Source organism: Salvelinus alpinus, chromosome 23 (genome assembly GCF_045679555.1).
Source record: "Salvelinus alpinus chromosome 23, SLU_Salpinus.1, whole genome shotgun sequence".
Classification (NCBI taxonomy): domain Eukaryota; kingdom Metazoa; phylum Chordata; class Actinopteri; order Salmoniformes; family Salmonidae; genus Salvelinus; species Salvelinus alpinus.
In genome coordinates this window covers 3343901-3369837 of record NC_092108.1, presented here as the reverse complement: position 1 = coordinate 3369837, position 25937 = coordinate 3343901, and the positions used below count along the sequence as shown (strand labels likewise).

At 46.1% G+C, this 25937-nt stretch overlaps 2 protein-coding genes across 5 annotated transcripts in view; one reads left to right on the top strand and one right to left on the bottom strand.

Moving 5' to 3' along the window:
- miga1 (mitoguardin 1) overlaps positions 1-4139 on the bottom strand; it is a 34449-nt gene extending 30310 nt beyond the window's left edge. Inside the window, exons 1-5 of one of the 2 annotated variants that reach the window (XM_071360664.1) lie at positions 4015-4139; positions 1855-2019; positions 839-1019; positions 522-643; positions 238-364 (exon numbers count right to left, since the gene is read on the bottom strand). In XM_071360664.1, the coding sequence (XP_071216765.1) occupies positions 238-364; positions 522-643; positions 839-1019; positions 1855-1959 (535 nt within the window). In that variant the 5' untranslated portion in view covers positions 1960-2019; positions 4015-4139. Of the gene's footprint in view, positions 1-237; positions 365-521; positions 644-838; positions 1020-1854; positions 2023-4014 lie in introns of both variants that reach the window. The other variant, XM_071360663.1, reaches the window with a different exon arrangement.
- Positions 4140-6849: 2710 nt separating this feature from the next.
- LOC139550071 (ubiquitin carboxyl-terminal hydrolase 33-like) overlaps positions 6850-25937 on the top strand; it is a 570053-nt gene continuing 550965 nt past the window's right edge. Inside the window, exons 1-5 of one of the 3 annotated variants that reach the window (XM_071360678.1) lie at positions 6850-7042; positions 13286-13387; positions 16957-17010; positions 17142-17204; positions 25111-25263. In XM_071360678.1, coding sequence (XP_071216779.1) covers positions 13304-13387; positions 16957-17010; positions 17142-17204; positions 25111-25263 — 354 coding nt within the window. In that variant the 5' untranslated portion in view covers positions 6850-7042; positions 13286-13303. Of the gene's footprint in view, positions 7043-13285; positions 13388-16956; positions 17011-17141; positions 17205-25110; positions 25264-25368; positions 25558-25937 lie in introns of those variants that run through there. The other 2 variants (XM_071360677.1, XM_071360679.1) reach the window with 2 other exon arrangements.

Below are 25937 nucleotides of genomic sequence, written 5' to 3'. Positions count from 1 at the left end.
CCCACCCCCTAGAACCTGACTGCTTACATATGACCCACCCCCTAGAACCTGACTGCTTAAATATGCCCCACCCCCTAGGACCTGACTGCTTAAATATGCCCCACCCCCTAGGACCTGACTGCTTAAATATGCCCCACCCCCTAGGACCTGACTGCTTAAATATGCCCCACCCACTAGGACCTTATTGCCTAATTATAACACACTGGTCTTGGGGCGTTGCTGTGTGTGTCCCCTCACCCCTGAGGTAGAGTATTTGAGGCGTGGTAACAGGGATGTTGACTACATTAGAGATGTCTTCATCTCCAGGTCTGTCCCAGCAGGCTGAGCTGTTAGCGCAGGTACAGGATGAGTTGATACTCTTTACCTGGTGAAATAGAAGAACACTTTCAGCAATACAACGTGTAATCTTTCATCAACCATATCAGCTGGGAACTCCTATTGAATTGACTGATGTGGTCAATATTGACCACTTCTGGTAAACAGTAGAAAGTTCCAACTATGGATCACGTGCGTGGTCCTACCGAGGCCAGACTCTGTAGTGACACAGACAGCTTGCTGTAAGGTCCTCCGTTGGGAAGAAGGCCACAGGCGTAGACATTCTTACAGTTGAGAGACAGGCTGAGGTTCTGGCAACTGCAGGCATCTATACACACACACACAGACAGTCAGGTTTCATTAGAATTATTTAATAAAAAAAAAATAGTCCTGTCAATATTTAAATGACTTTGATCAGAGGAAACGGTCTCTTCACTCCAGGCAACTAGCTGGATCCCAAGGAGAATCAAATCAAACTGTCACTAGCCATCTTCCCACTCTGGGTCAGGTGGAAGGGAGGCACCTTTCTCCTGGTGGACTACCAGGCCCGGGAACTGAAAGGTCCCCGTCTGCTCCCACTGGGGTGACTGGGCTCCCTTCTTCCTGCCTTTCCTCCTCTGGAAGTGACGGGCGAGGAAGAGGAGAGACACAGCGCCGAAGGCTGTAGCAGCGACTACTTTCTTAGTGCCTGTACTGACGCTCACCTGCGGGGAGAGAGAGACGGTTAAAAATGTGTAAAATGAGTCATTCATTAGGCATAGAACGGAAGAAACAGGGAGGGACTACTGCAAAACCAAAACCATTTTTGAGGATGTGTATACTGGCTAGGGCATCTCAAAAATGGTCTGAATAACTCCTCCCCAAAAATCCTTAATATCGCAATATTACATCTAACTAAGATGTTTAGTGCAGTATTTTTTTTTTTAAATGACAGACGAAGAATTCCTACTGTTGCCGAAGAGGCAGTGACTTTGGACTTTGGCTTGTGTGTCCGAACAGTTGAAAAAACCCTCACCAAAGTCCAAAACTAAAAAGTCATAATATATGCGCAAACTCTTTGGGCTGGGAAGCATGCTGGACACCTTCGTGCAACCACCACGTCCACTTCCCTTTTCAAGGACCAGTTCAAAGACAGACAGGGAGAACCATCAGTCAGTGACAGGTTCTGACTGCAGCATCACTACATTTGTATTCATTCCATGGTCCATAGGACGAGGACAGCACCCAGCCACATAACACATTGACCAGATTGGCAATAAGTAGTCCCGAGCCAGAATGGCACATAGGAAACGGGCAGGAGCCTGTTTCTGTAGTGTGAGGCAGCTTGAGGTTGAAATCCAGCCCCTGGACAGAACGCTTGTATATCATATGGCCTTCCCCAATCCATCTCCTTAATGCAGATTGCCAAGCAGAGAGGCAACGGGTCTCATTTTTAGAGTCCTTGGTTGGACTCGACAAGGGATTGAACCAACAGATTCAGGGCAGACACTAAACACCAGGCCACTGAGTTGGTAGTTCATATCAACGGTAGAGCCTTACCTGTGAGAGGGAGTTATAGAGGGTATGGGGCAGGTTGACCACGCGGATGGCTGCCAGATGGAAGGACAGCTTGGTGGAGGGGCCAGTGAAGGCGTTGTCTGTCATCGTAGCGGTCTTAACTGTCCATCACCCTGCTGCAGGGAACACTGTCCTATCCTCTTCCTTCTTCTTAAGGCGTGGAGGAGAGGACATAAGACTTAAGGTTGGTCTCACACACACTGACAGTCAGGCTACAATGGGTTATGGGTTACACTGACGTAATAAATCTTTGGAGATTTCCGGGCAGGAACAACTCTTTCTGAATACAGGAATTCATTAACAAAATGGCCTCCCGAGTGGCGCAGCAGTCTAAGGCACTGGGTGTTACTACAGACCCGGGTTCGCTCCCGGGCTGTATCACAACCGGCCGTGATCGAGAGTCGCCTAGGGCAGCGCACAATTGGCCCGGCATCGTCCGGGTTAGGGGAGGGTTTGGCAGTCATTGTAAAATAAGAATTTGCTCTTAACGGACTTGCCTAGTTAAAGTTTAAAAAATATATATATATATATATTCTTTTTTTACATTTACTTGACTTTTAGGTCGCCTAACCATTATGGTTCAACTCTCCTCTCTGGTAATGTTGACAATGAACATAACCACTAGAAAAAAAGGCTAGAGTGGAAACAATTTAGTGTCAACATGTTAAGTATCCAGGGATAACATGCTGCATTATTATCCTGTCCCTCCTGTGAATCAACACACCCGCCCCTCCTGTGAATCAACACACCCGCCCCTCCTGTGAATCAACACACCCGCCCCTCCTGTGAATCAACACACCCGCCCCTAAGGGTAGGCATCAACACATCTGCCACGCTGATCCTCAACCCAGGTGCCACCTCAGGGGTTCGTGCTCAGTCCCCTCCTGTACTCCCTGTTCACTCATGACTGCACGGCCAGGCACGACTGCAACACCATCTTTAAGTTTGCTGACGACACAACAGTGGTAGGCCTGATCACCGACAACAACGAGACAGCCTATAGGGAGGAGGTCAGAGACCTGGCTGTGTGGTACCAGGACAACAACCTCTCCCTCAAAGTGATCAAGACAAAGGAGATGATTGTGGACTACAGGAAAAGGAGGACCGAGCACGCCCCCATTCTCATCGACGGGGCTAAAGTGGAGCAGGTTGAGAGTTTTAAGTTCCTTGGTGTCCACATCACCAGCAAACTATCATGGTCCAAACACACCAATAAAGTCATTTAGACAGCACGACAACGCTTTCCCCCCCTCAAGAGGCTGAAAAGATATTGCACGAATCCCCAGATCCTCAAAGTTCTACAGCTGCACCATCGAGAGCATCCTGACCGGTTGCATCCCCGCCTGGTATGGCGACTGCTCGGCAGCAGACTAAGGCGCTACAGAGGGTAGAGAGTACAGCCCAGTACGTCACTGGGGCCAAGCTACCTGACAAAAATGATCAAAGACTCCAGTCCCCCAAGTCAGACTGTTCTCTCTGCTACTGCACGGCAAACGGTACCGGAGCACCAAGTCTAGGTCAAAAATGCTCCAAGCCATAACACCGCTAAACAATTCATCAAAATGGCCACCTGGACTATTTACATTGAGAATCACCCCTCCAACCATTGTTTTTACACTTCTGCTATTTGCTGTTTATCTATGCATAGTCACTTTACCCCTACCTACATGTACAAATGACCTCGTCTAACCTGTACCCCCGCACATTGACTCGGCACCTCCTGTATAAAGATTCATCGTTATTTTATTGTGTTTATTTTTTACATTTAGTAAATATTTTCTAAATTCTAATTAAAACTGCATTGTTGGTTAAGGGCTTGTAATTAAGCATTTCACGGTAAGGTCTACACCGGTTGTATTCAACGCATGTGACAAATACAAGTTGCCAAGTGAAATCAGGTGTGCTAGCTCTGGAATAGCCCAGACCAAATACACGGAACGGCTCTCCCTGAGGAGGTCTGAGAACAGCATCCACCAGACAGAGACGCAGTCGCACATACAATGCATTGCTACTAGCTAGCTCAATAAGCTAACTAAATAACTAGCTAGCTGACTTTAGCTAATGCAAATATGCAGACACTGAAGACTAACGTACAACAAACACATTGTCAGTTAAAGCCTACATGTATAGAGTGAAGTGTACCTTCAAGGCTTCAGTGTGATTTTCCCAACACCGGCCTCCTACCGCTGCCTCTTGCACGTGCGAGCAGTCTGTACCGTGAGGAAAACATCAGCATATCTCCAATGAGCAATGTCATGATTCAGAAGGTCTGTTTTCCGGTGTGTGTGTGGGGGGGGGGTTGCTTTCAAAATAAAAGCCCAGCGCAAAGCTTGGACATGTTCCTACACAGTCAAACTATTTCGAGGTCTTAAATCTATTTATAGTAGGATTGTCAAACGAATTCCTACGGAGGGCCCAGTGTCTGCTGGTTTTTTACCTTTCAATTAAGACCTAGACAACCAGGTGAGAGGACCTAGACAACCAGGTGAGAGGACCTAGACAACCAGGTGAGAGGACCTAGACAACCAGGTGAGAGGACCTAGACAACCAGGTGAGAGGACCTAGACAACCAGGTGAGGGGACCTAGACAACCAGGTGAGGGGACCTAGACAACCAGGTGAGGGGACCTAGACAACCAGGTGAGGGGACCTAGACAACCAGGTGAGGGGAGTTCCTTACTAGTCAGTGACCTTAATTCATCAGTCAAGTACAAAGGAAGAGCGAAAACCTGCAGACACTCGGCCTTCCATGGAATGAGTTTGACAGGTAATATATAGGGCTACTTATGTAGGCCTATGTAAAGGGAGGTTAATAACGTTCAAAGTTTAAGAAAGAAAATATGCTAATTTTCGTACCAGTGGTGTGTTTCCACCGAAACTGACATGTTGCAGATAAAAAGCAGTGTGTGATGTTGTAGTGCACACAAAATCTACTTTTTCGGTGGGGCCCCCCCAAAACACGGTCCTGTGGCCTCCACCAACACGGTGCTGGGGCCCCCCCAAACACGGTCCTGTGGCTTCTACAAACACTGTCCTGGGGCCCCCCAAAACACAGTCCTGTGGCCCTGGGTGCACGTTTTGTATTTTCCCTAGCTGTACACAGCTAATTCAAATAATCAACATTTGATGATGAGTTGGTTTTCTGAATCAGCTGTGTAGGGCAAAAACCAAAACGTGCAACCAGGGGGGGGGGCACAGGACAGAATTTGGCAAACCCTGCTCTAGCCAACAGCTGGCAGATATGGTATGGGTAGGCTAGTCTACATGATGAGATTAACAGCTGGCAGTCAAGCATCGATCGTCATGTCACTTGTACACTTAAGTCACTATTTTACCTTCATAATGACCCTTGTTATTTACTGGAAAAGAGAATGAAGGTCACCATGCATTTTCCCCACCCTGTGAAGTTCATCATAACTGATTTAATCTGTAGCCCAAATAAACAGCATGATTCCCCTAGACGCCGTGGTAGGACCACACAACATATCATCGCGTGACTCCAAGTTTACTTCGATATGATGGTTATTATATCAATATTTGCACATAAAGGAGTTTCCACCGCCATTTCTTGTATAATTATTTTACCGACATGGCACGAAATAGATCCCACCATGTTGAACAAACAAATGATCGGTCAGCATTTATAACATTTTACCCAAACTTTCTGTTTCCATCACAGCTGTCATCATTTTTGTTACATGGTATGATACTCGCATAAAAACTATAGACGGAAACGTGGTTATAAACTATATAAAAATCTAAGTCAAAATCTATTTAAATTTGTTTACTGGTCAGCGCTTGGACTGGCCATTGTGCAGAATCTGAATTTTGTTATCCCACTCTTAGTCGTCAGGTGACGCAGCAACACCCGTTTCCACACAACCACAAGATGGCCGTTGTGTCAGAAGGCGGATCCACTCCTTGCCATTAGGCGGTCCATTTTGTGGTTTTAGGGTGGGTGGGAAAGGAGTTGGGTGCAGTTGAATCAGTGAAGGTAACCTAGGTAACCTGTAGTGGACTTGTGATATTTGTTTTTGTTTCTTCTAACCAGGGCGACTGGGCGCTCCGTGTCACGCAACGTCGGTCAAGATCTGTTTCTTGCTTTGCTCTTAGGAACAGGGAACCATTGAAAGTAGTGATTTCTGGGGTAACGTTAAGTGTGGAGGTGGAGCAATTGAAGTTGAAGATTCCTGGTGTTTGTGACGCTCGCCGTTTTGGTGCGAGGCAGACCCCGGGGGTGAGTGTGGTGAAAAAGAGGAGTCACTGTCAGTCCTTTTGAGTTTTGAGTCTTTATCAACAAGGTCATGTTAGGATATATCAGTTATCCTGTAAGAGCTTTTGTGCCGAATCCACTGTGGTGTTTCAGGTGCCACGTTTATGGTCATGTTGCAGCAGTTTGTAGGAGGGAGATTCCAAGATGTGGGAAGAGGGCAGGAGGACATGGGATAGAGGATTGTGTAGTTTCTGTGGATAAAGTTGTGTGTGTCGACTGTAGAAGTGCCCATGTTGCTGGGGATCGGAAGTGTCCGGTGCAAGAGGCAGGTTGAGGTGGCTAGAGTCAGAGTAGTGCAGAAGGTGTCGTATGCTGAGGCAGTGAAAAAAGTAGTGAATGATGGGTCAAGGGTGAGAGTTCCTGAGAGGATCCCTGTGAGTAGTAGATCTGTGCAGCACAGAGGGATAGGCCAACGAGTGATATATGCTTCAGTAAGGTTGTCTTCTTAGCAATGGTTATCAACTGTAACGCAGAAATGGAACGTAAATCAGAGAAAATAGATGTTGTGGTGGCATCTGTATTTGGGCATCCGAGATTTAACTTCAGTGACCCGTCCTTCCAGGCCGTTGGCATGGTGCAGGAGCAGATGGGGTCAAATTATTGTTATTATTTATTTTATATTTTATTTTGTATCACAAAGTATAATGGATTTATATTATAGTCCAGTTGGTGGCGGTAATGCAACATATTGGTGCCAACCGCCGTTAAACTCCAAAGAAGAAGAAGGCGGATCCACAACCTGGAAGTTGTGCGTTACGAATGAACGGTTTCTCTATAAACTGTTACATTTCGAAGGCTTACAGTTTGAAGTAATGTCAAGGATAGATCTTGAGCCGGTGTGTTAGCGTTCAAAGATAACCGGAGCATTTCTTCCTAACTGTAATTTCCAAACGTGCAGGTAAGAGCCAAGAGGTTATTTTCGGTGGTTGCTGCAGAGACTAGAAGCCAGCAGCAGTTGACGTTTTCTATCTTAACTAGCTAATGTTAGCTTCATCCAGTTGTCAATCTATTTTGTTCCCATCAAGACAGGTATTGTTAGCTAGCATGAATCGTGTTAATGTTCAGATAACTCTGCTTGATTCACATCAGGATTGAATTGGACATATTTCACATCGACTGGTTAGCATGTTGGCTAGTTAGCGCCCCGGGCCAACTGCCTTTGGCCGTTAGCTTAGCTAGCCTCTGTCAGTGATCTGGCGCACCGACTGAACTGCAGGTAATGTCCGCCCCGTGTGCCAGTAACTAACTAAATACATTACATCCAGTTGCTAGCAACAGTTTTGACATGCTGGTTGATAATTAACTGGTCAGAGAAATGCAAGGGGCTAGCAGCGAACGGGATGTACATGTTTCTAGTATGAATCAGCTTGATGTCCAGTGCTCGGTTCAGAACAAGTGCCCCGCCCAACATTTGGCTATACTTGATAATTCGGATGAATTTATGCATTTATGTATTTCAAAGTTCTTTGTGAAAATCGAGAAATATTGGAGATTATTTCATGAATTGATGAGTCTTTGGGTGAAAAGCCCTCTTCTCTGAGGATCGGATTGGTGGTGGTTTCAAGGAGATATATATATATATCTACACACGCTGCATTCGTAAAGTATTCAGACCCCTTGACTTTTTCCACATTGTTACATTAGCCGTATGAGAAAAAAAACTTTAATCAATTTCATAAATCTACACACAATAACCCATAATGACAAAACAAAAAATGGGTTTTTAGAAATTGTTGCAAATGTATAACAATTTTTTTAAAATACGGAAATATCACATTTCCATAAGTATTCAGACCCTTTACTCAGTACTTTGTTGAAACACCTTTAGCAGCAATTACATCCTCCAGTCTTCTTGGGTTTGACGCTACAAGCTTGGTACACCTGTATTTGGGGAGTTTCTCCCATTCTTCTCTGCAGATCAAATCAAACTTTATTTGCCACATGCGCCGAGTACAACAAGTGTAGACTTTACCGTGAAATGCTTACTTACAAGCCTTTAAACAACAGTGCAGTTCAAGAATGAGAAAATATTTACCAAGTAGACTAAAATAAAAATTAACACCCAAAAAATAACAATAACGAGGCTGTGTAAATTGTCCGGTGGCGATTTTTATGAATTGTTAAGCAGTCTAATGGCTTGGGGGTAGAAGCTGTTAAGGAGCCTTTTGGTCCTAGACTTGGCGATCTGGTACCGCTTGCCATGCAGTAGCAGGGAAAACAGTCTATAAATTGGGTAACTGGAGTCTCTGACAATTTTATGGTCCTTCCTCTGACACTGCCTATTATATAGGTTCTGGATGGCAGGAAGCTCGGCCCCAGTGATGTACTGGGCCTTACACACTACACTCTGTAGCGCCTTACTGTCAGATGCCGAGCAGTTGCCATACCAGGCGGTGATGCAACCGGGTCAGGATGCTCTCGATGGTGCAGCTGTAGAACCTTTTGAGGATCTGAGGACCCATGCCAGATCTTTTCAGTCTCCTGAGGGTGAATAGGCGTTGTTGTGCCATCTTCACACCTGTCTTGGTGTGTTTGGACCATGATAGTTCGTTGGTGATGTGGACACCAAGGAACTTGAAACTCTCGACCCGCTCCACTACAACCCCGTCGATGTTAATGGGGGGCCTGTTCGGCCCGCCTTTTCCTGTAGTCCACGATCAGCTCCTTTGTCTTGCTCACATTGAGGGAGAGGTTGTTGTCCTGGTACCACACTGCCTGGTCTCTGACCTCCTCCCTATAGGCCGTCTTGTCGGTGATCAGGCCTACCACTGTTGTCGTCAGCAAACTTAATGATGGTGTTGGAGTCGTGTTTGGCCATGCAGTCATGGGTGAACAGGGAGTACAGGAGGGGATTAAGTACACACCCCTGAGGGCCCCCCGTGTTGAAGATCAGCGTGGCGGATGTGTTGTTACCTACCCTTACCACCTGGGGGCTGGCCTGTCAGGAAGTCCAGGATCCAGGTGCAGAGGGAGGTGTTTTAGTCCTTAGCTAAGTGATGAGCTTTGTGGGCACTATGGTGTTGAACGCTGAGCTGTAGTCAATGAACAGCATTCTCACATAGGTGTTCCTTTTGTCCAGGTGGGAAAGGCCAGTGTGGAGTGCGATTGAGATTACGTCATCTGTGGATCTGTTGGGGCGGTATGCAAATTGGAGTGGGTCTAGGGTATCCGGGAGGATGCTGTTGATGTGAGCCATGACCAGCCTTTCAAAGCACTTCATGGCTACAGACGTGAGTGCTACGGGGCTTTTATCATTTAGGCAGGTTATCTTCGCTTTCTTGGGCACAGGGACAATGGTGGTCTGTTTGAAACATGTAGGTATTACAGACTCGGTCAGGGAGAGGTTGAAAATGTCAGTGAAGACACTTGACAGTTGGTCCGGACATGCTTTAAGTACATGTCCAGGTAATCTGTTTGGCCCAGAGGCTTTGTGAATGTTGACCTGTTTAAAGGTTTTGTTCACATCGGCTGCCAAGAGCGTTATCACGCAGTCATCCAGAACAGCTGGTGCTCTCGTGCATGCTTCAGTGTTGCTTGCCTCGAAGCGAGCATAAAAGGCATTTAGCTCGTCTGGTAGTACGCAGTGTTGTATGAGATCTTCAGTTGCTTGGCAATTTCTCTCATGGAGTAGCCTTCATTTCTCAGAACAAGAATAGACAGACGAGTTTCAGGAGGAAGTACTTTGTTTCTGGCCATTTTGAGCCTGTAATCGAACCCACAAATGCTGATGCTCCAGATACTCAACTAGTCTAAAGAAGGCCAGTTTTATTGCTTCTTTAATCAGGACAACAGTTTTCAGCTGTGCTAACATAATTTCAAAAGGGTTTTCTAATGATCAATTAGCCTTTTAAAATTATAAACTTGGATTAGCTAACACAATGGGACATTGGAACACAGGAGTGATGGTTGCTGATAATGGGCCTCTGTACGCCTATGTAGATATTCCATAGAAAAATCTGCGTTTCCAGCTACAATAGTTATTTACAGCATTAACAATGTCTACACTGTATTTCTGATCAACTTGATGTTATTTTAATGGACAAAAAATTAGCTTTTCTTTCAAAAACAAGGACATTTTTAAGTGATCCCAAACTTGTGTGTGTGTCAAATCAAGTTTTATTAGTCACATGCGGCAAATACAACAGGTAGACCTTACAGTGAAATGCTTACTTATGAGCCCTTAACCAACAATGCGGTTTAAAAAATAATACAGATAAGAATAAGAGATAAAAGTAGCAAGTAATTAAAGAGCAGCAGTGAAATAACAATATATATAGGGGTGTGCCGGTACAGAGTGTCAATGTGCGGGGGCAGTATGTACATGTAGGTAGAGTTATTAAAGTGACTATGCATAGATGACAAAAGTGGCAGTGGTGTGAGGGGGGGGTCAATGAAAATAGTCTGGGTAGCCATTTGACTAGATGTTCAGGAGTCTTATGGCTTGGGGGTAGAAGCTGTTTAGAAGCCTTTTGGACCTAGACATGGCGCTCCGATACTGCTTGCCGTGCGGTAGCAGAGAGAACAGTCTATGACTAGGGTGGCTGGAGTGTTTGACAATTTTTAGGGTCTTCCTCTGACACCGCCTGGTATAGAGGTCCTGGATGGTAGGAAGCTTGGCCCCAGTGATGTACTGGGCCATTCGCACTAACCTCTGTAGTGCCTTGCGGTCGGAGACCAAGCAGTTGCCATACCAGGCGGTGAAGCAGCCAGTCAAGATGCTCTCGATGGTGCAGCTGTAGACCTTTTGAGGATCTGAGGGCCCATGCCAAATCTTTTTATCCTCCTGAAGGGGAAGAGGAGTTGTCGTGCCCTCTTCACGACTGTCTTGGTGTGTGTGGACCATGATAGATCTTTAGTGATGTGGACATCGAGGAACTTGAAGCTCTCGACCTGCTCCACTACAGCCCTGTTGATGTGAATTGGGGCTTGTCGGCCCTCCGTTTCCTATAGTCCACGATCAGCTCCTTTGTCTTGGAGAACCTTGAGGTTTTTTATCAGCTGTGTGTGTGTGTGAGAGAGAGAGAGAGTGAGATGTTTGTGAAGGGAAGAGTGTGGCCTAGATCTATGCAGACTTATAGTTGTGACCTGAGGAAACACTATTGATCTGTAAGGGAATGGACCTGACCTGTCCTGCTGGACCATCAACTGTCTAGAGTTATCTCTCACTCACACCACGCTCCCTGGCCTTGGCCAGTTTAGATAGCTTGCTGTTCCTAGCTAATTTGTCCTGGGGTATAACCATTTGGTTGTTATTTGACCTGAAATGCACAAGGTCCTCTACTCCGACAATTAATCCACAGATAAACGGGTAAACCGAGTTAGTTTCTAGTAATCGCTCCTCATTCAGACCTTCTTCTTTGGAATTAATATTGCGGTTGGCAACCAACTTCAAGGTGCATTACCACCACCAGCTGGACTGTAGACCTCCGTTCATCTTTCAATCACCCACGTGGGTATATGCTCCTAAAAACCAATGAGGAGATGGGAGAGGCGGGACTTGCAGCGTGTAAAGTGTCACAAATAGAACCAAGTTCTATTTTAGCGCCTGGCTACGCAAACGTGTGAAAGCCGTGTGGGTGTAATGATTGAATGTCGTGATATGTGTACGTTTATTTTTAAACTCACGCGAGCGGTGTGGTCGGCAGTGCTAGAGCGGTGTGGTCGGCAGTGCTAGAGCGGTGTGGTCGGCAGTGCTAGAGCGGTGTGGTCGGCAGTGCTAGAGCGGTGTGGTCGGCAGTGCTAGAGCGGTGTGGTCGGCAGTGCTAGAGCGGTGTGGCCGGCGTGCTAGAGCGGTGTGGCCGGCAGTGCTGGAGCGGTGTGGTCGGCAGTGCTGGAGCGGTGTGGCCGGCAGTGCTGGAGCGGTGTGGCCGGCAGTGCTGGAGCGGTGTGGCCGGCAGTGCTGGAGCGGTGTGGCCGGCAGTGCTGGAGCGGTGTGGCCGGCAGTGCTGGAGCGGTGTGGCCGGCAGTGCTGGAGCGGTGTGGCCGGCAGTGCTGGAGCGGTGTGGCCGGCAGTGCTGGAGCGGTGTGGCCGGCAGTGCTGGAGCGGTGTGGCCGGCGTGCTGGAGCGGTGTGGTCGGCAGTGCTGGAGCGGTGTGGTCGGCAGTGCTGGAGCGGTGTGGTCCTCCACTGATTCTCGCTGTTTCTTTCCGTTGAGGCTTTGTGTGCTTCATCAAGACCATGTTGGGAGGTATTGTTTGGATTGGAAAAGACCAGCTTTTCTTTCCCACAAGTCTTCAACAATCACTCGCCATTCTCCTTGAGCTACTGACCTGGGATTAGGGCTCACACACACACACACACACACACACACACACACACACACACACACACACACACACACACACACACACACACACATCTATGTGTTGACGTTCTAGAGGAGCAGTGGAAAGCCATATTGCTATCTGGCTGGCTGTTTTATCTGTTATCAGGAGTTGAACCTTGACTCAGTGAGGTTCTCTGCATCATCTGGAGGGGAGGGAGAGCAGAGCATCAGATGGCCGTGGTCATCATCATTGCCATCAGCTTCTGTTGTTGAGCTGTCACCACAACCAATCTCTAGACGCCTATGATGTGGCCGTTAAGGCCCCCCCTTATCACCTCTCTGATTCAGAGGTGTTGGGTTAAATGCGGAAGACACATTTCAGTTGAATGCATTCAGTGGTACAACTGACTAGATATTCCCCTTTTCCCTTTCCAGGCACAAGTGTTGTCAACACAATGGTTATTTTTTTCCATACCAAAAAAAAACAAAAACGGTTTGGTACTAGAATTTGTCACTATCGGTACTTCCTGAAATGTGTCTCAGGTGATTGCGATGATCACGTCTTTATCAGCCCCTTTTATAGGGCAACGTTGGTGCTCCATAAGGCTAATCATTCGTTAACAGGGCTGCGTTGTTAGCCTCCCAATCAGGATGCACAGAAGTTAACACACTTGACTTGTACAACAGGCATGTAGAAATGTTCAACTGATCATTTCTGTTCCCAAAACAATGTCCAGTACAGGAAGGGAACCCTTGTTTTAGATCACAAAAAAATAACATGATTTTTCTTATTCTCTCTCTTTTTCTCCTCTCTTTCTCTCCTCCCTCCCTCTCTTTCTCTCCTCCCTCCCTCTCTTTCTCTCCTCCCTCTGACAGGTGAGGTTCAGGTGAGTGATGCCTGTGGAGTCCAGCAGTGACTGTCCCCATCTGGAGTGTGTTGGAGAAATCACCAAGGATGAACTGATCCACAAGTCACATGTGAGTCCTGGAGTCCTGTCCCCTTCCATAGACCACCTGTCCTGTCCCCTTCCATAGACCACCTGTCCTGTCCCCTTCCATAGACCACCTGTCCTGTAGTCCTGTCCCCTTCCATAGACCACCTGTCCTGTAGTCCTGTCCCCTTCCATAGACCACCTGTCCCCTTCCATAGACCTCCTGTCCTGTAGTCCTGTCCCCTTCCATAGACCACCTGTCCTGTAGTCCTGTCCCCTTCCATAGACCACCTGTCCTGTAGTCCTGTCCCCTTCCATAGACCTCCTGTCCTGTCCCCTTCCATAGACCACCTGTCCTGTCCCCTTCCATAGACCTCCTGTCCTGTCCCCTTCCATAGACCTCCTGTCCTGTCCCCTTCCATAGACCACCTGTCCCCTTCCATAGACCACCTGTCCCCTTCCATAGACCACCTGTCCCCTTCCATAGACCACCTGTCCCCTTCCATAGACCACCTGTCCCCTTCCATAGACCTCCTGTCCCCTTCCATAGACCTCCTGTCCTGTCCCCTTCCATAGACCTCCTGTCCTGTCCCCTTCCATAGACCTCCTGTCCCCTTCCATAGACCACCTGTCCCCTTCCATAGACCTCCTGTCCCCTTCCATAGACCTCCTGTCCCCTTCCATAGACCACCTGTCCCCTTCCATAGACCACCTGTCCCCTTCCATAGACCACCTGTCCCCTTCCATAGACCACCTGTCCCCTTCCATAGACCACCTGTCCCCTTCCATAGACCACCTGTCCCCTTCCATAGACCACCTGTCCTGTCCCCTTCCATAGACCCCTGTCCCCTTCCATAGACCACCTGTCCCCTTCCATAGACCACCTGTCCCCTTCCATAGACCACCTGTCCCCTTCCATAGACCACCTGTCCCCTTCCATAGACCACCTGTCCCCTTCCATAGACCACCTGTCCCCTTCCATAGACCTCCTGTCCTGTCCCCTTCCATAGACCACCTGTCCCCTTCCATAGACCACCTGTCCCCTTCCATAGACCACCTGTCCCCTTCCATAGACCACCTGTCCCCTTCCATAGACCACCTGTCCCGTCCCCTTCCATAGACCTCCTGTCCTGTCCCCTTCCATAGACCTCCTGTCCTGTCCCCTTCCATAGACCTCCTGTCCTGTCCCCTTCCATAGACCACCTGTCCCCTTCCATAGACCACCTGTCCCCTTCCATAGACCACCTGTCCCCTTCCATAGACCACCTGTCCCCTTCCATAGACCACCTGTCCCCTTCCATAGAACACCTGTCCCCTTCCATAGACCGCCTGTCCCCTTCCATAGACCTCCTGTCCCCTTCCATAGACCTCCTGTCCCCTTCCATAGACCACCTGTCCCCTTCCATAGACCACCTGTCCCCTTCCATAGACCTCCTGTCCCCTTCCATAGACCTCCTGTCCCCTTCCATAGACCACCTGTCCCCTTCCATAGACCACCTGTCCCCTTCTATAGACCTCCTGTCCCCTTCCATAGACCACCTGTCCCCTTCCATAGACCCCCTGTACAGTAGTGCGCAAGTCCCCCTGTACAGTAGTGCGCAAGTCCCCCTCCGTAGTACATAATTCCACATTTTGTTATGTTACAGCCTTATTCTAAAATTGATTAAATAGTTTTTTTCCCTCATCAATTGACAAAGCAAAAACAGGTTTTAATTTTTTTGGTGCAAATGTATATAAAAATGTTCATATTTACATAAGTATTCAGACCCTTTAGTCAGTACTTTGTTGAAGCACCTTTGGCAGCGTTTACAGCCTCTCAAGCTCTGTCAGGTTGGACGGGGAGCGTTGCTGCGCAGCTATTTTCAGGTCTCTCCAGAGATTTTCGATCGGGTTCAAGTCCGGGCTCTGGCTGGGCCACTCATGGACATTCAGAGACTTGTCCCAAAGCCTCCTGTGTTGTCTTGGCTGTGTGCTTAGGGTCGTTGTCCTGTTGGAAGGTGAACCTTCAACCCAGGCTGAGGTCCTGAGCGCTCTGGAGCAGGTTTTCATCAAGGATCTCTCCGTACTTTGCTCTGTTCATCTTTCCCTTGATCCTGACTAGTCTCCCAGTCCCTGCCGCTGAAAAACATCCCCACAGCAAACTCCAAGCGGGCTGTCATGTGCCTTTTACTGAGGAGTGGCTTCCTTCTGGCCACTCTACCATAAAGGCCTGATTGGTGGAGTGCTGCAGAGATGGTTGTCCTTCTGGAAGATTCTCCACAGAGGAACTCTGGAGCTCTGTCAGAGTGACCATCGGGTTATTGGTCACCTCCCTGACCAAGGCCCTTCTCCCCCGATTGCTCAGTTTGGCCGGGCCGCCAGCTCTAGGAACAATCTCGGTGGTTCCAAACTTCTTTCATTTAAGAATGATGGAGGCCACTGTGTTCTTGGGGACCTTTAATGCTGTAGACATGTTTTGGTACCCTTCCCCAGAGCTGTGCTTCGAAACAATCCTGTCTCGGAGCTCTACAGATCTCATGGCTTGGTTTTTGCTTTGACATGCCCTGTCAATTTTATAGACAGGTGTGCCTTTCCAAATCGTGTCCAACCAATTGAATTTACCACAAGTGGACTCCAATCAAGTTGTAGAAACATCGCAAGGATGATCAATGGAAACGGGAAGCATTTTACCTCAATTTCCTGTCTCATAGCAAAAGGGTCTGAATTCTTAAGTAAATGTCATTTTTCTATTTTTAAGAAATGTGTAAACATTACTAAAAACCTGCTTTCGCTTTGTCATGGGTTATTGTGTGTAAATTGAGGAAGTGTTTTTATTTAATCCATTTTAGAATAAGACTAATTTAACAATGTGGATAAAGGGAAGGGGTCTGAATACTCTCTGAATGCTCTGTAAATCTGCTTATGATGTTGAATTCTGATGATCCACTTAGTTCACTCAGCTACTATCACATGTTATAGTGGTTAGCTGATAGAAGCTACTTAGGCTAGCTAAATGATCTTTATCATCTAGTAGCATTAGCTAGAATATCAACTATTATTAATGGTCAAGTCCTGGATGTTTTACAGGAAATGAGAATGTTTTCATTGGAGAACACTGTGCTCTATCATGTTATTGTTCTATAGATACTGTCTCTCTGGCCTGGTCACTGTAGCAGTCAGATTATTATACTGTCTCTCTGGCCTGGTCACTGTAGCAGTCAGATTATTATACTGTCTCTCTGGCCTGGTCACTGTAGCAGTCAGATTATTATACTGTCTCTCTGGCCTGGTCACTGAAGCAGTCAGATTATTATACTGTCTCTCTGGCCTGGTCACTGTAGCAGTCAGATTATTATACTGTCTCTCTGGCCTGGTCACTGTAGCAGTCAGATTATTATACTGTCTCTCTGGCCTGGTCACTGTAGCAGTCAGATTATTATACTCTCTCTCTGGCCTGGTCACTGAAGCAGTCAGATTATTATACTGTCTCTCTGGCCTGGTCACTGAAGCAGTCAGATTATTATACTGTCTCTCTGGCCTGGTCACTGAAGCAGTCAGATTATTATACTGTTTCTCTGGCCTGGTCTGTTCACTGAAGCTGGTTGGCTGTTGTGGTGTGTGTGTGGGTGTTTCTAGGGCCAGTGTCAAGACTGCAAGGTTGGAGGACCAAATCTGTGGGCGTGTCTGGAGGTGAGTGAGCAGTCCCTGGCTTTGTTTGGGACTTTTATTTTGAAAGTTGTGACTGCCATTTGGCCTTGTATGAATATGGACGTAACAGTTCTGTAGTAATAATCTATTGTTTTCTCTGTGTGCGTGTGCAGAACAGCTGTGCCTATGTGGGCTGTGGAGAATCTCATGCTGACCACAGCACTGTCCACTCACAGGTGAGTCACCCCTGACCCTTGATCCTTCACCTCCCACACACACCGCTACAGGACTAGATCGATATTCAGGATGGTGCAGAACGTACCTACAGGACTAGATCAATATTCAGGATGGTGCAGAACGTACCTACAGGACTAGATCAATATTCAGGATGGTGCAGAACGTACCTACAGGACTAGATCGATATTCAGGATGGTGTAGAACGTACTTACAGGACTAGATCAGTATTCAGGATGGTGCAGAACGTACCTACAGGACTAGATCAATATTCAGGATGGTGCAGAACGTACCTACAGGACTAGATCGATATTCAGGATGGTGCAGAACGTACCTACAGGACTAGATCAATATTCAGGATGGTGCAGAACGTACCTACAGGACTAGATCGATATTCAGGATGGTGCAGAACGTACCTACAGGACTAGATCAATATTCAGGAGGGTGCAGGAGAGAGAAGGTGTTGAAGTGAGGGATTGGAGAAGAAGGAAGTGTGAGGAGGGAAAGGAGATGGTGGTGGTGAGAGAGAGAGAGTATGATGAGAAGGGGACAGAAGAAAGGGATGGGAAGTGTTAAAGGAGATGAGAGTCCCTGTTTGTGTTGACATTTAAAAGGAATATGATTATTACCTAGCATTAGATTGTCATCATCCACCTCCCCCCTTTCTCTTTCCTTTCTCTCCCTCTATCAATCTCTCACACACATACACACACACATACATACAGTTGAAGTCAGAAGTTTACATACACTTAGGTTGGGGTCATTAACTCGTTTTTCAACCACTCCACAAATTTCTTGTTAACAAACTATAGTTTTGGCAAGTCGGTTAGGACATCTACTTTGTGCATGACACAAGTCATTTTTCTAACAATTGTTTACAGACAGATTATTTCACTTATAATTCACTGCATCACAATTCCAGTGGGTCAGAAGATTACATACACTAAGTTGACTGTGCCTTTAAACAGCTTGGTAAATTTCAGAAAATTATGTCATGGCTTTAGAAGCTTCTGATAAGCTAATTGGCATCATTTGAGTCAATTGGAGGTGTACCTGTGGATGTATTTCAAGGCCTACCTTCAAACTCAGTGCCTCTTTGCTTGGCATCATGGGAAAATCAAAAAAAATCAGCCAAGACCTCAGAAAACAAATTGTAGACCTCCACAAGTCTGGTTCATCATTGGGAGCAATTTCCAAATGCCTGAAGGTACCACGTTTATCTGTACAATAATAGTACGCAAGTATAAACACCATGGAACCATGCAGCCATCATACCGCTCAGGAAGGAGACGTGTTCTGTCTCCTAGAGATGAATGTACTTTGGTGTGAAAAGTGCAAATCAATCCCAGAACAACGGCAAGGACCTTGTGAAGATGCTGGAGGAAACAGGTGCAAAAGTATCTATATCCACAGTAAAGCGAGTCCTATATCGACATAACCTGAAAGGCCGCTCAGCAAGGAAGAAGCCACTGCTCCAAAACCGCCATAAAAAAAGCCAGACTACGGTTTGCAACTGCACATAGGGACAAAGATTGTACTTTTTGGAGAAATGTCCTCTGGTCTGATGAAACAAAAATAGAACTGTTTGGCCATAATGACCATTGTTAGGTTTGGAGGAAAAAGGGGGAGGCTTGCAAGCCGAAGAACACCATCCCAACCGTGAAGCATAGGGGTGGCAGCATCATGTTGTGGGGGTGCTTTGCTGCAGGAGGGACTGGTGCACTTCACAAAATAGATGGCATCATGAGGCAGGAAAATTATGGATATATTGAAGCAACATCTCAAGACATCAGTCAGGAAGTTAAAGCTTGGTCGCAAATGACCCCAATCATATTTCCAAAGTTGTGGCAAAATGGCTTCAGGACAACAAAGCCAAGGTATTGGAGTGGCCATCACAAAGCCCTGACCTCAATCCCATAGAAAATGTGTGGGCAGAACTGAAAAAGTGTGTGCGAGCAAGGAGGCCTACAAACCTGACTCAGTTACACCAGCTCTGTCAGGAGGAATGGGCCAAAATTCACCCAATTTATTGTGGGAAGCTTGTGGAAGGCTACCCGAAACGTTTGACCCAAGTTAAACAATTTAAAGGCAATGCTACCAAATACTAATTGAGTGTATGTAAACTTCTGACCCACTGGGAATGTGATGAAAGAAATAAAAGCTTAAATAAATCACTCTACTATTATTCTGACATTTCACATTCTTAAAATAAAGTGGTGATCCTAACTGATCTAAAACAGGGAATTTTTTACTAGGATTAAATGTCAGGAATTGTGAAACTGAGTTTATATGTATTTGGCTAAGGTGTATGTAAACTTCCAACTTCAACTGTACATGCATACAGTGCATTCGGAAAGTATTCAGACCCCTTGACTTTTTTTCACATTTATATGTTACAGCCTTATTCTAAAATGGATTAAATCGTTTTATTTATCCTCATCAATCTACACAATACCCCATAATGACAAAGCAAAAACATGTTTTTTGATATTTTTGCAAATGTATATAAATGTTATAAATAAATAACTTTACTTTGTTTAAGCACCTTTGTCAGCGATTTACAGCCTCAAGTGTTCTTGGGTATGACGCTACAAGCTTGGCACACCTGTATTTGGTTACTCTCTCCCATTTTTCTCTGCAGATTATCCAAGCTCTGTTAGGTTGGATGGGCCACTCAAGTTCATTCAGAAACTTGTCCCAAAGCCACTCCTGCGTTGTCTTGGCTGTGTGCATAGGCTCGTTGTCCTGTTGGAAGGTGAACCTTCACCCTAGTCTGAGGTCCTTTTGTAGTCTGGAGCAGATTTTCATTAAGGATCTCTCTGTACTTTGCTCCGTTCATCTTTCCCTCGATCCTGACTAGTCTCCGAGTCCATGCCGCTGAAAAACATCCCCACAACATGTTGCTGCCACCACCATGCTTCACCGTAGGGATGGTAACAGGTTTCCTCCAGATGTGACTCTTGGCATTCAGGCCAGAGTTCAATCTTAGTTTCATCAGACCAGATCATCTTTTTTCTCATGGTCTGAGAGTATTTAGGTGCCTTTTGGCAAACTCCAAGCGGGCTGTAATGTGCCTTTTACTGAGGAGTGGCTTCCGTCTGGCCACTCTACCATAAAGGCCTGATTTAGTAGAGTGTTGCAGAGATGGTTGTCTTTCTGGAAGCTTCTCCCATCTCCACAGAAGAACTCTGGAGCTCTAAGTGACCATTTCAAGTTATTTTTAATACATTTGCAAAAATGTCTATAAACTTGTTTTCACTTTGACATTATGGGGCGTTGTGTGTACATCGAGGACATCATTGTATTTAATCCATTTTAGAATAAGGCTGTAACGTAACAATGTGGAAAAAGTCAAGGGGTCTGAATACTTTCCCGAATGCAGTGTATGTTGAAGTGGATGGGGCTCAAGGTGCATCCCTGTCTCACCCCACGGCCCTGAGGAAAGAAATCAGTGTGTTTTTATTGCCATTTTGTTTGTGTACATTTTATTTGATGTCATGTGCTTTTCTCCAACACCTTTCCATAATTTTATAAAGCAGACCCTCATGTCAAATTGATTCAAAAACTTTTTTGAAATCAACAAAGCATGAAGACTTTGGTTTTGTTTCAATAAGGTTGTGTAGTCTGTTTTATCATTTCGTGTACCATCAACACCACAGGTCTTTTTGTGTTGGAGATTTGTATTTTGTCCTGTAGTTCATCTAATGTAATTGGAGAATCCAGTGGGTTCTGGTAGTCTTTAATAGCTGATTCTAAGATTTGTCATTGATCATGTGTATGGTTGTCATTGATCATGTGTATGGTTGTAATTGATCATGTATATGATTGTAATTGATCATGTACAGTGGGGAGAACAAGTATTTGATACACTGCCGATTTTGCCGATTTTCCTACTTACAAAGCATGTAGAGGTCTGTAATTTTTATCATAGGTACACTTCAACTGTGAGAGACGGAATCTAAAACAAAAATCCAGAAAATCACATTGTATGATTTTTAAGTAATTAATTAGCATTTTATTGCATGACATAAGTATTTGATACATCAGAAAAGCAGAACTTAATATTTGGTACAGAAACCTTTGTTTGCAATTACAGAGATCATACGTTTCCTGTAGTTCTTGACCAGGTTTGCACACACTGCAGCAGGGATTTTGGCCCACTCCTCCATACAGACCTTCTCCAGATCCTTCAGGTTTCGGGGCTGTCGCTGGGCAATACGGACTTTCAGCTCCCTCCAAAGATTTTCTATTGGGTTTAGGTCTGGAGACTGGCTAGGCCACTCCAGGACCTTGAGATACTTCTTACGGAGCCACTCCTTAGTTGCCCTGGCTGTGTGTTTCGGGTCGTTGTCATGCTGGAAGACCCAGCCACGACCCATCATCAATGCTCTTACTGAGGGAAGGAGGTTGTTGGCTAAGATCTCGCAATACATGGCCCCATCCATCCTCCCCTCAATACGGTGCAGTCGTCCTGTCCCCTTTGCAGAAAAGCATCCCCAAAGAATGATGTTTCCACCTCCATGCTTCACGGTTGGGATGGTGTTCTTGGGGTTGTACTCATCCTTCTTCTTCCTCCAAACACGGCGAGTGGAGTTTAGACCAAAAAGCTCTATTTTTGAATCATCAGACCACATGACCTTCTCCCATTCCTCCTCTGGATCATCCAGATGGTCATTGGCAAACTTCAGACGGGCCTGGACATGCGCCTGCTTGAGCAGGGGGACCTTGTGTGCGCTGCAGGATTTTAATCCATGACGGCGTAGTGTGTTACTAATGGTTTTCTTTGAGACTGTGGTCCCAGCTCTCTTCAGGTCATTGACCAGGTCCTGCCGTGTAGTTCTGGGCTGATCCCTCACCTTCCTCATGATCATTGATGCCCCACGAGGTGAGATCTTGCATGGAGCCCCAGACCGAGGGTGATTGACCATCATCTTGAACTTCTTCTATTTTCTAATAATTGCGCCAACAGTTGTTGCCTTCTCACCAAGCTGCTTGCCTATTGTCCTGTAGCCCATCCCAGCCTTGTGCAGGTCTACAATTTTATCCCTGATGTCCTTACACAGCTCTCTGGTCTTGGCCATTGTGGAGAGGTTGGAGTCTGTTTGATTGAGTGTGTGGACAGGTGTCTTTTATACAGGTAACGAGTTCAAACAGGTGCAGTTAATACAGGTAATGAGTGGAGAACAGGAGGGCTTCTTAAAGAAAAACTAACAGGTCTGTGAGAGCCGGAATTCTTACTGGTTGGTAGGTGATCAAATACTTATGTCATGCAATAAAATGCAAATGAATTACTTAAAAATCATACAATGTGATTTTCTGGATTTTTGTTTTAGATTCCGTCTCTCACAGTTGAAGTGTACCTATGATAAAAATGACAGACCTCTACATGCTTTGTAAGTAGGAAAACCTGCAAAATCGGCAGTGTATCAAATACTTGTTCTCCCCACTGTATATGTTTTTTGTTCTTTGTTAAATGGCTAAACGGTTGGAGAAGTGGTTTATCTATAAATCAAATTTTCTGGACAAAATATTAACTAAAGTGTAACAATAAAATAACAATGAGGCTATATATAGAGTCAATATGCAGGATAGGCTGTCTTCATTAAAGTATGGGGATTCTAGTGTGGGGATATAGGTAGCACACAGGAAGACATTTTTCTCTGAAATAATTTCCTTGTGAATTTCTAGCCAAATGTTCCTGTTTAGATTAATATTGAGTGAGTTCTGCTCTATACCAAATTAGCATACCCCCTGAGTCTCTTCCCTGTTTTACTCCTGGTAGTTTGGTGGATGGGACTACCAGCTCTCTGTAACCTAGAGGGCAACCAGTGTGTCCGTCTCCTCTATACCATGTTTCACACCTGGTAGTTTGGTGGATGGGACTACCAGCTCTCTGTAACCTAGAGGGCAACCAGTGTGTCCGTCTCCTCTATAACATGTTTCTTGTAGGATGACAATGTCTGTATTTCCAATTTCTTTGGTGAAGTCCAGGTTCCTGCTCTTTAGGCCAAAGGCAGATGACCTCAGACCTTGGATATTCCAGGATGAAATAGTGGAGGTCTTTGTGTTCCATAAAGTGTCCAATGTTGTTAGGTGTGTGGTTTGACCTCAGACCAGTAAGTGTGAGCAGAGCCTGCTGAGCATCTGGTACATGCCATTTTCTTGGGCTAGTGTAAGAGTGGGGGTTGGGCCTGTTTTCCCGCTCACGGCCTGGGCATATGTGTGATGTTCATTTTGGGGCCCTCTTTGCGGGAGTGGGGGGCACGGGGTGGGCAGGAGGGGCCTAGGTCTGACCTGAGGCGGCCTATATGGGGTATGTCTCCCCCCCCCTCTTTCTCGCTCCCCCTCTTTCTCGCTCCCCCTCTTTCTCGCTCCCCCTCTGTCTCGCTCCCCCTCTTTCTCAATTCAATCCAAGGGCTTTATTGGCATGGGAATCATATGTTAACATTGCCAAAGCAAGTGAGGTAGATGATTAACAGAAGTAAAATGAACAGTAAACATTACACTCACAGAAGTTCTAAAATAATAGACATTTCAAATGTGTATGTAACAATGTGCAAATAGTGAAGTACAAAAGGGAAAATAAATAAACAGAAATGCATTTCTCTCTCCCTCTTTCTCTCTCAATTCAAAGGGCTTTATTAGCATGGGAAACATGAGTTTACATTGCCAAAGCAAGTGAAATAGAAACTCTCTCTTTCCCTCTTTCTCCCTCGTTTTCTCTCTCGCCCTCTGTCTCTGTCTTGCTCTCCCTCTGTCTCGCCCTCTGTCTTGCTCGCCCTCTGTCTCGCCCTCTGTCTTGCTCGCGCTCTCTCTCTCTCTCTCTCTCTCTATATCTCTATCTCTATCTCTATCTCTATCTCTATCTCTATCTCTATCTCTATCTCTATCTCTATCTCTATCTCTATCTCTATCTCTATCTCTATCTCTATCTCTATCTCTATCTCTATCTCTATCTCTATCTCTATATATATATATATATATATATATATATATATATATATATAGAAACATCAAAGACCAGTCATGTGTTAGTCCTTGCTGTCTTTTTATTATTTTTTGAAGCACATGTGGTACACTGAACACCATGGATGCATCCTCTCCCGTGTATAGTGCACGACCATCTATCCAGTCATCTAGCTAACACTTCGCTGTCCCCTTTCTGGATCATCCATTATTCATTTGTATTCCTGTGGGAGCTGGGGTTGATGCTCTGCTGAACAGTAGAGCAGGAAAGGATCGGGCTGGGTGGTTTCATCGCTGTAGCCCGTCTCTGCTGAACAGTAGAGCAGGAAAGGATCGGGCTGGGTGGTTTCATCGCTGTAGCCCGTCTCTGCTGAACAGTAGAGCAGGAAAGGATCGGGCTGGGTGGTTTCATCGCTGTAGCCAGCTCTGCTAAACAGTAGAGCAGGAAGGGATCGGGCTGGGTGGTTTCATCGCTGTAGCCCGTCTCTGCTAAACAGTAGAGCAGGAAAGGATCGGGCTGGGTGGTTTCATCGCTGTAGCCCGTCTGTCAGCTCTGCTGTCAACACTGAACACTAATGCAGACACATGAATAATGAACCAAGTGACTGACTAGTCTCCCGCTGTCTGTCTCCCGCTGTCTGTCTCCCGCTGTCTGTCTCCCGCTGTCTGTCTCCCGCTGTCTGTCTCCCGCTGTCTGTCTCCCGCTGTCTGTCTCCCGCTGTCTGTCTCCCGCTGTCTGTCTCCCGCTGTCTGTCTCCCGCTGTCTGTCTCCGGCTGTCTGTCTCCCGCTGTCTGTCTCCGGCTGTCTGTCCGGACAGCTCTGGGTTAATAATACCAATAATAAGCTGTATTTGTTAATAACATAGAAATATAACCTGTATTACACCTCTATAAACCTTCATAACCCCCTTTCGTAACGTGTTTATAACCCCTCTATAACAGGAGACGCGGCACAACCTGACAGTGAACCTGACCACTCTGAGGGTGTGGTGTTATGCCTGTGGGAAAGAGGTGTTCCTGGAGCGTAAACTGGGCCCTCACTGCCCTGTCCCCAGCACCAAGACCCTCGCTTCACCTCAGACCAACAACACACAGGTAATATTACACTCTGAAACCTGGAGCGTAAACTGGGCCCTCACTGCCCTGTCCCCAGCACCAAGACCCTCGCTTCACCTCAGACCAACAACACACAGGTAATATTACACTCTGAAACCTGGAGCGTAAACTGGGCCCTCACTGCCCTGTCCCCAGCACCAAGACCCTCGCTTCACCTCAGACCAACAACACACAGGTAATATTACACTCTGAAACCTGGAGCGTAAACTGGGCCCTCACTGCCCTGTCCCCAGCACCAAGACCCTCGCTTCACCTCAGACCAACAACACACAGGTAATATTACCATCTGGGAAGAATATCGATTGATACCTGAATCTCAAACCACAAATGAAGTTCCCTCTGGATGAATACAGTTGTCTATATCTAAGACCTAAACAAACATCCACAACCCTAACCAAATCATGCTAGAACTTGAAAATTTTACAATCCACTCTATAGATGTCAATGATTATTTCACGTATTTTGAGACCACGTTGAAAGTAAATCATTATTCAGTTCTGTAATGTTTTCTTTCACAATGAAATGCTGTCAAAGCATTGAGACATTCTGCTGTTGTCAATTCCTCATGTTACTTTTAATGTTGTCGAGATAAGGATGGTTCTGATATGGTTCTAGATGAGGATGGTTCTGATATGGTTCTAGATGAGGATGGT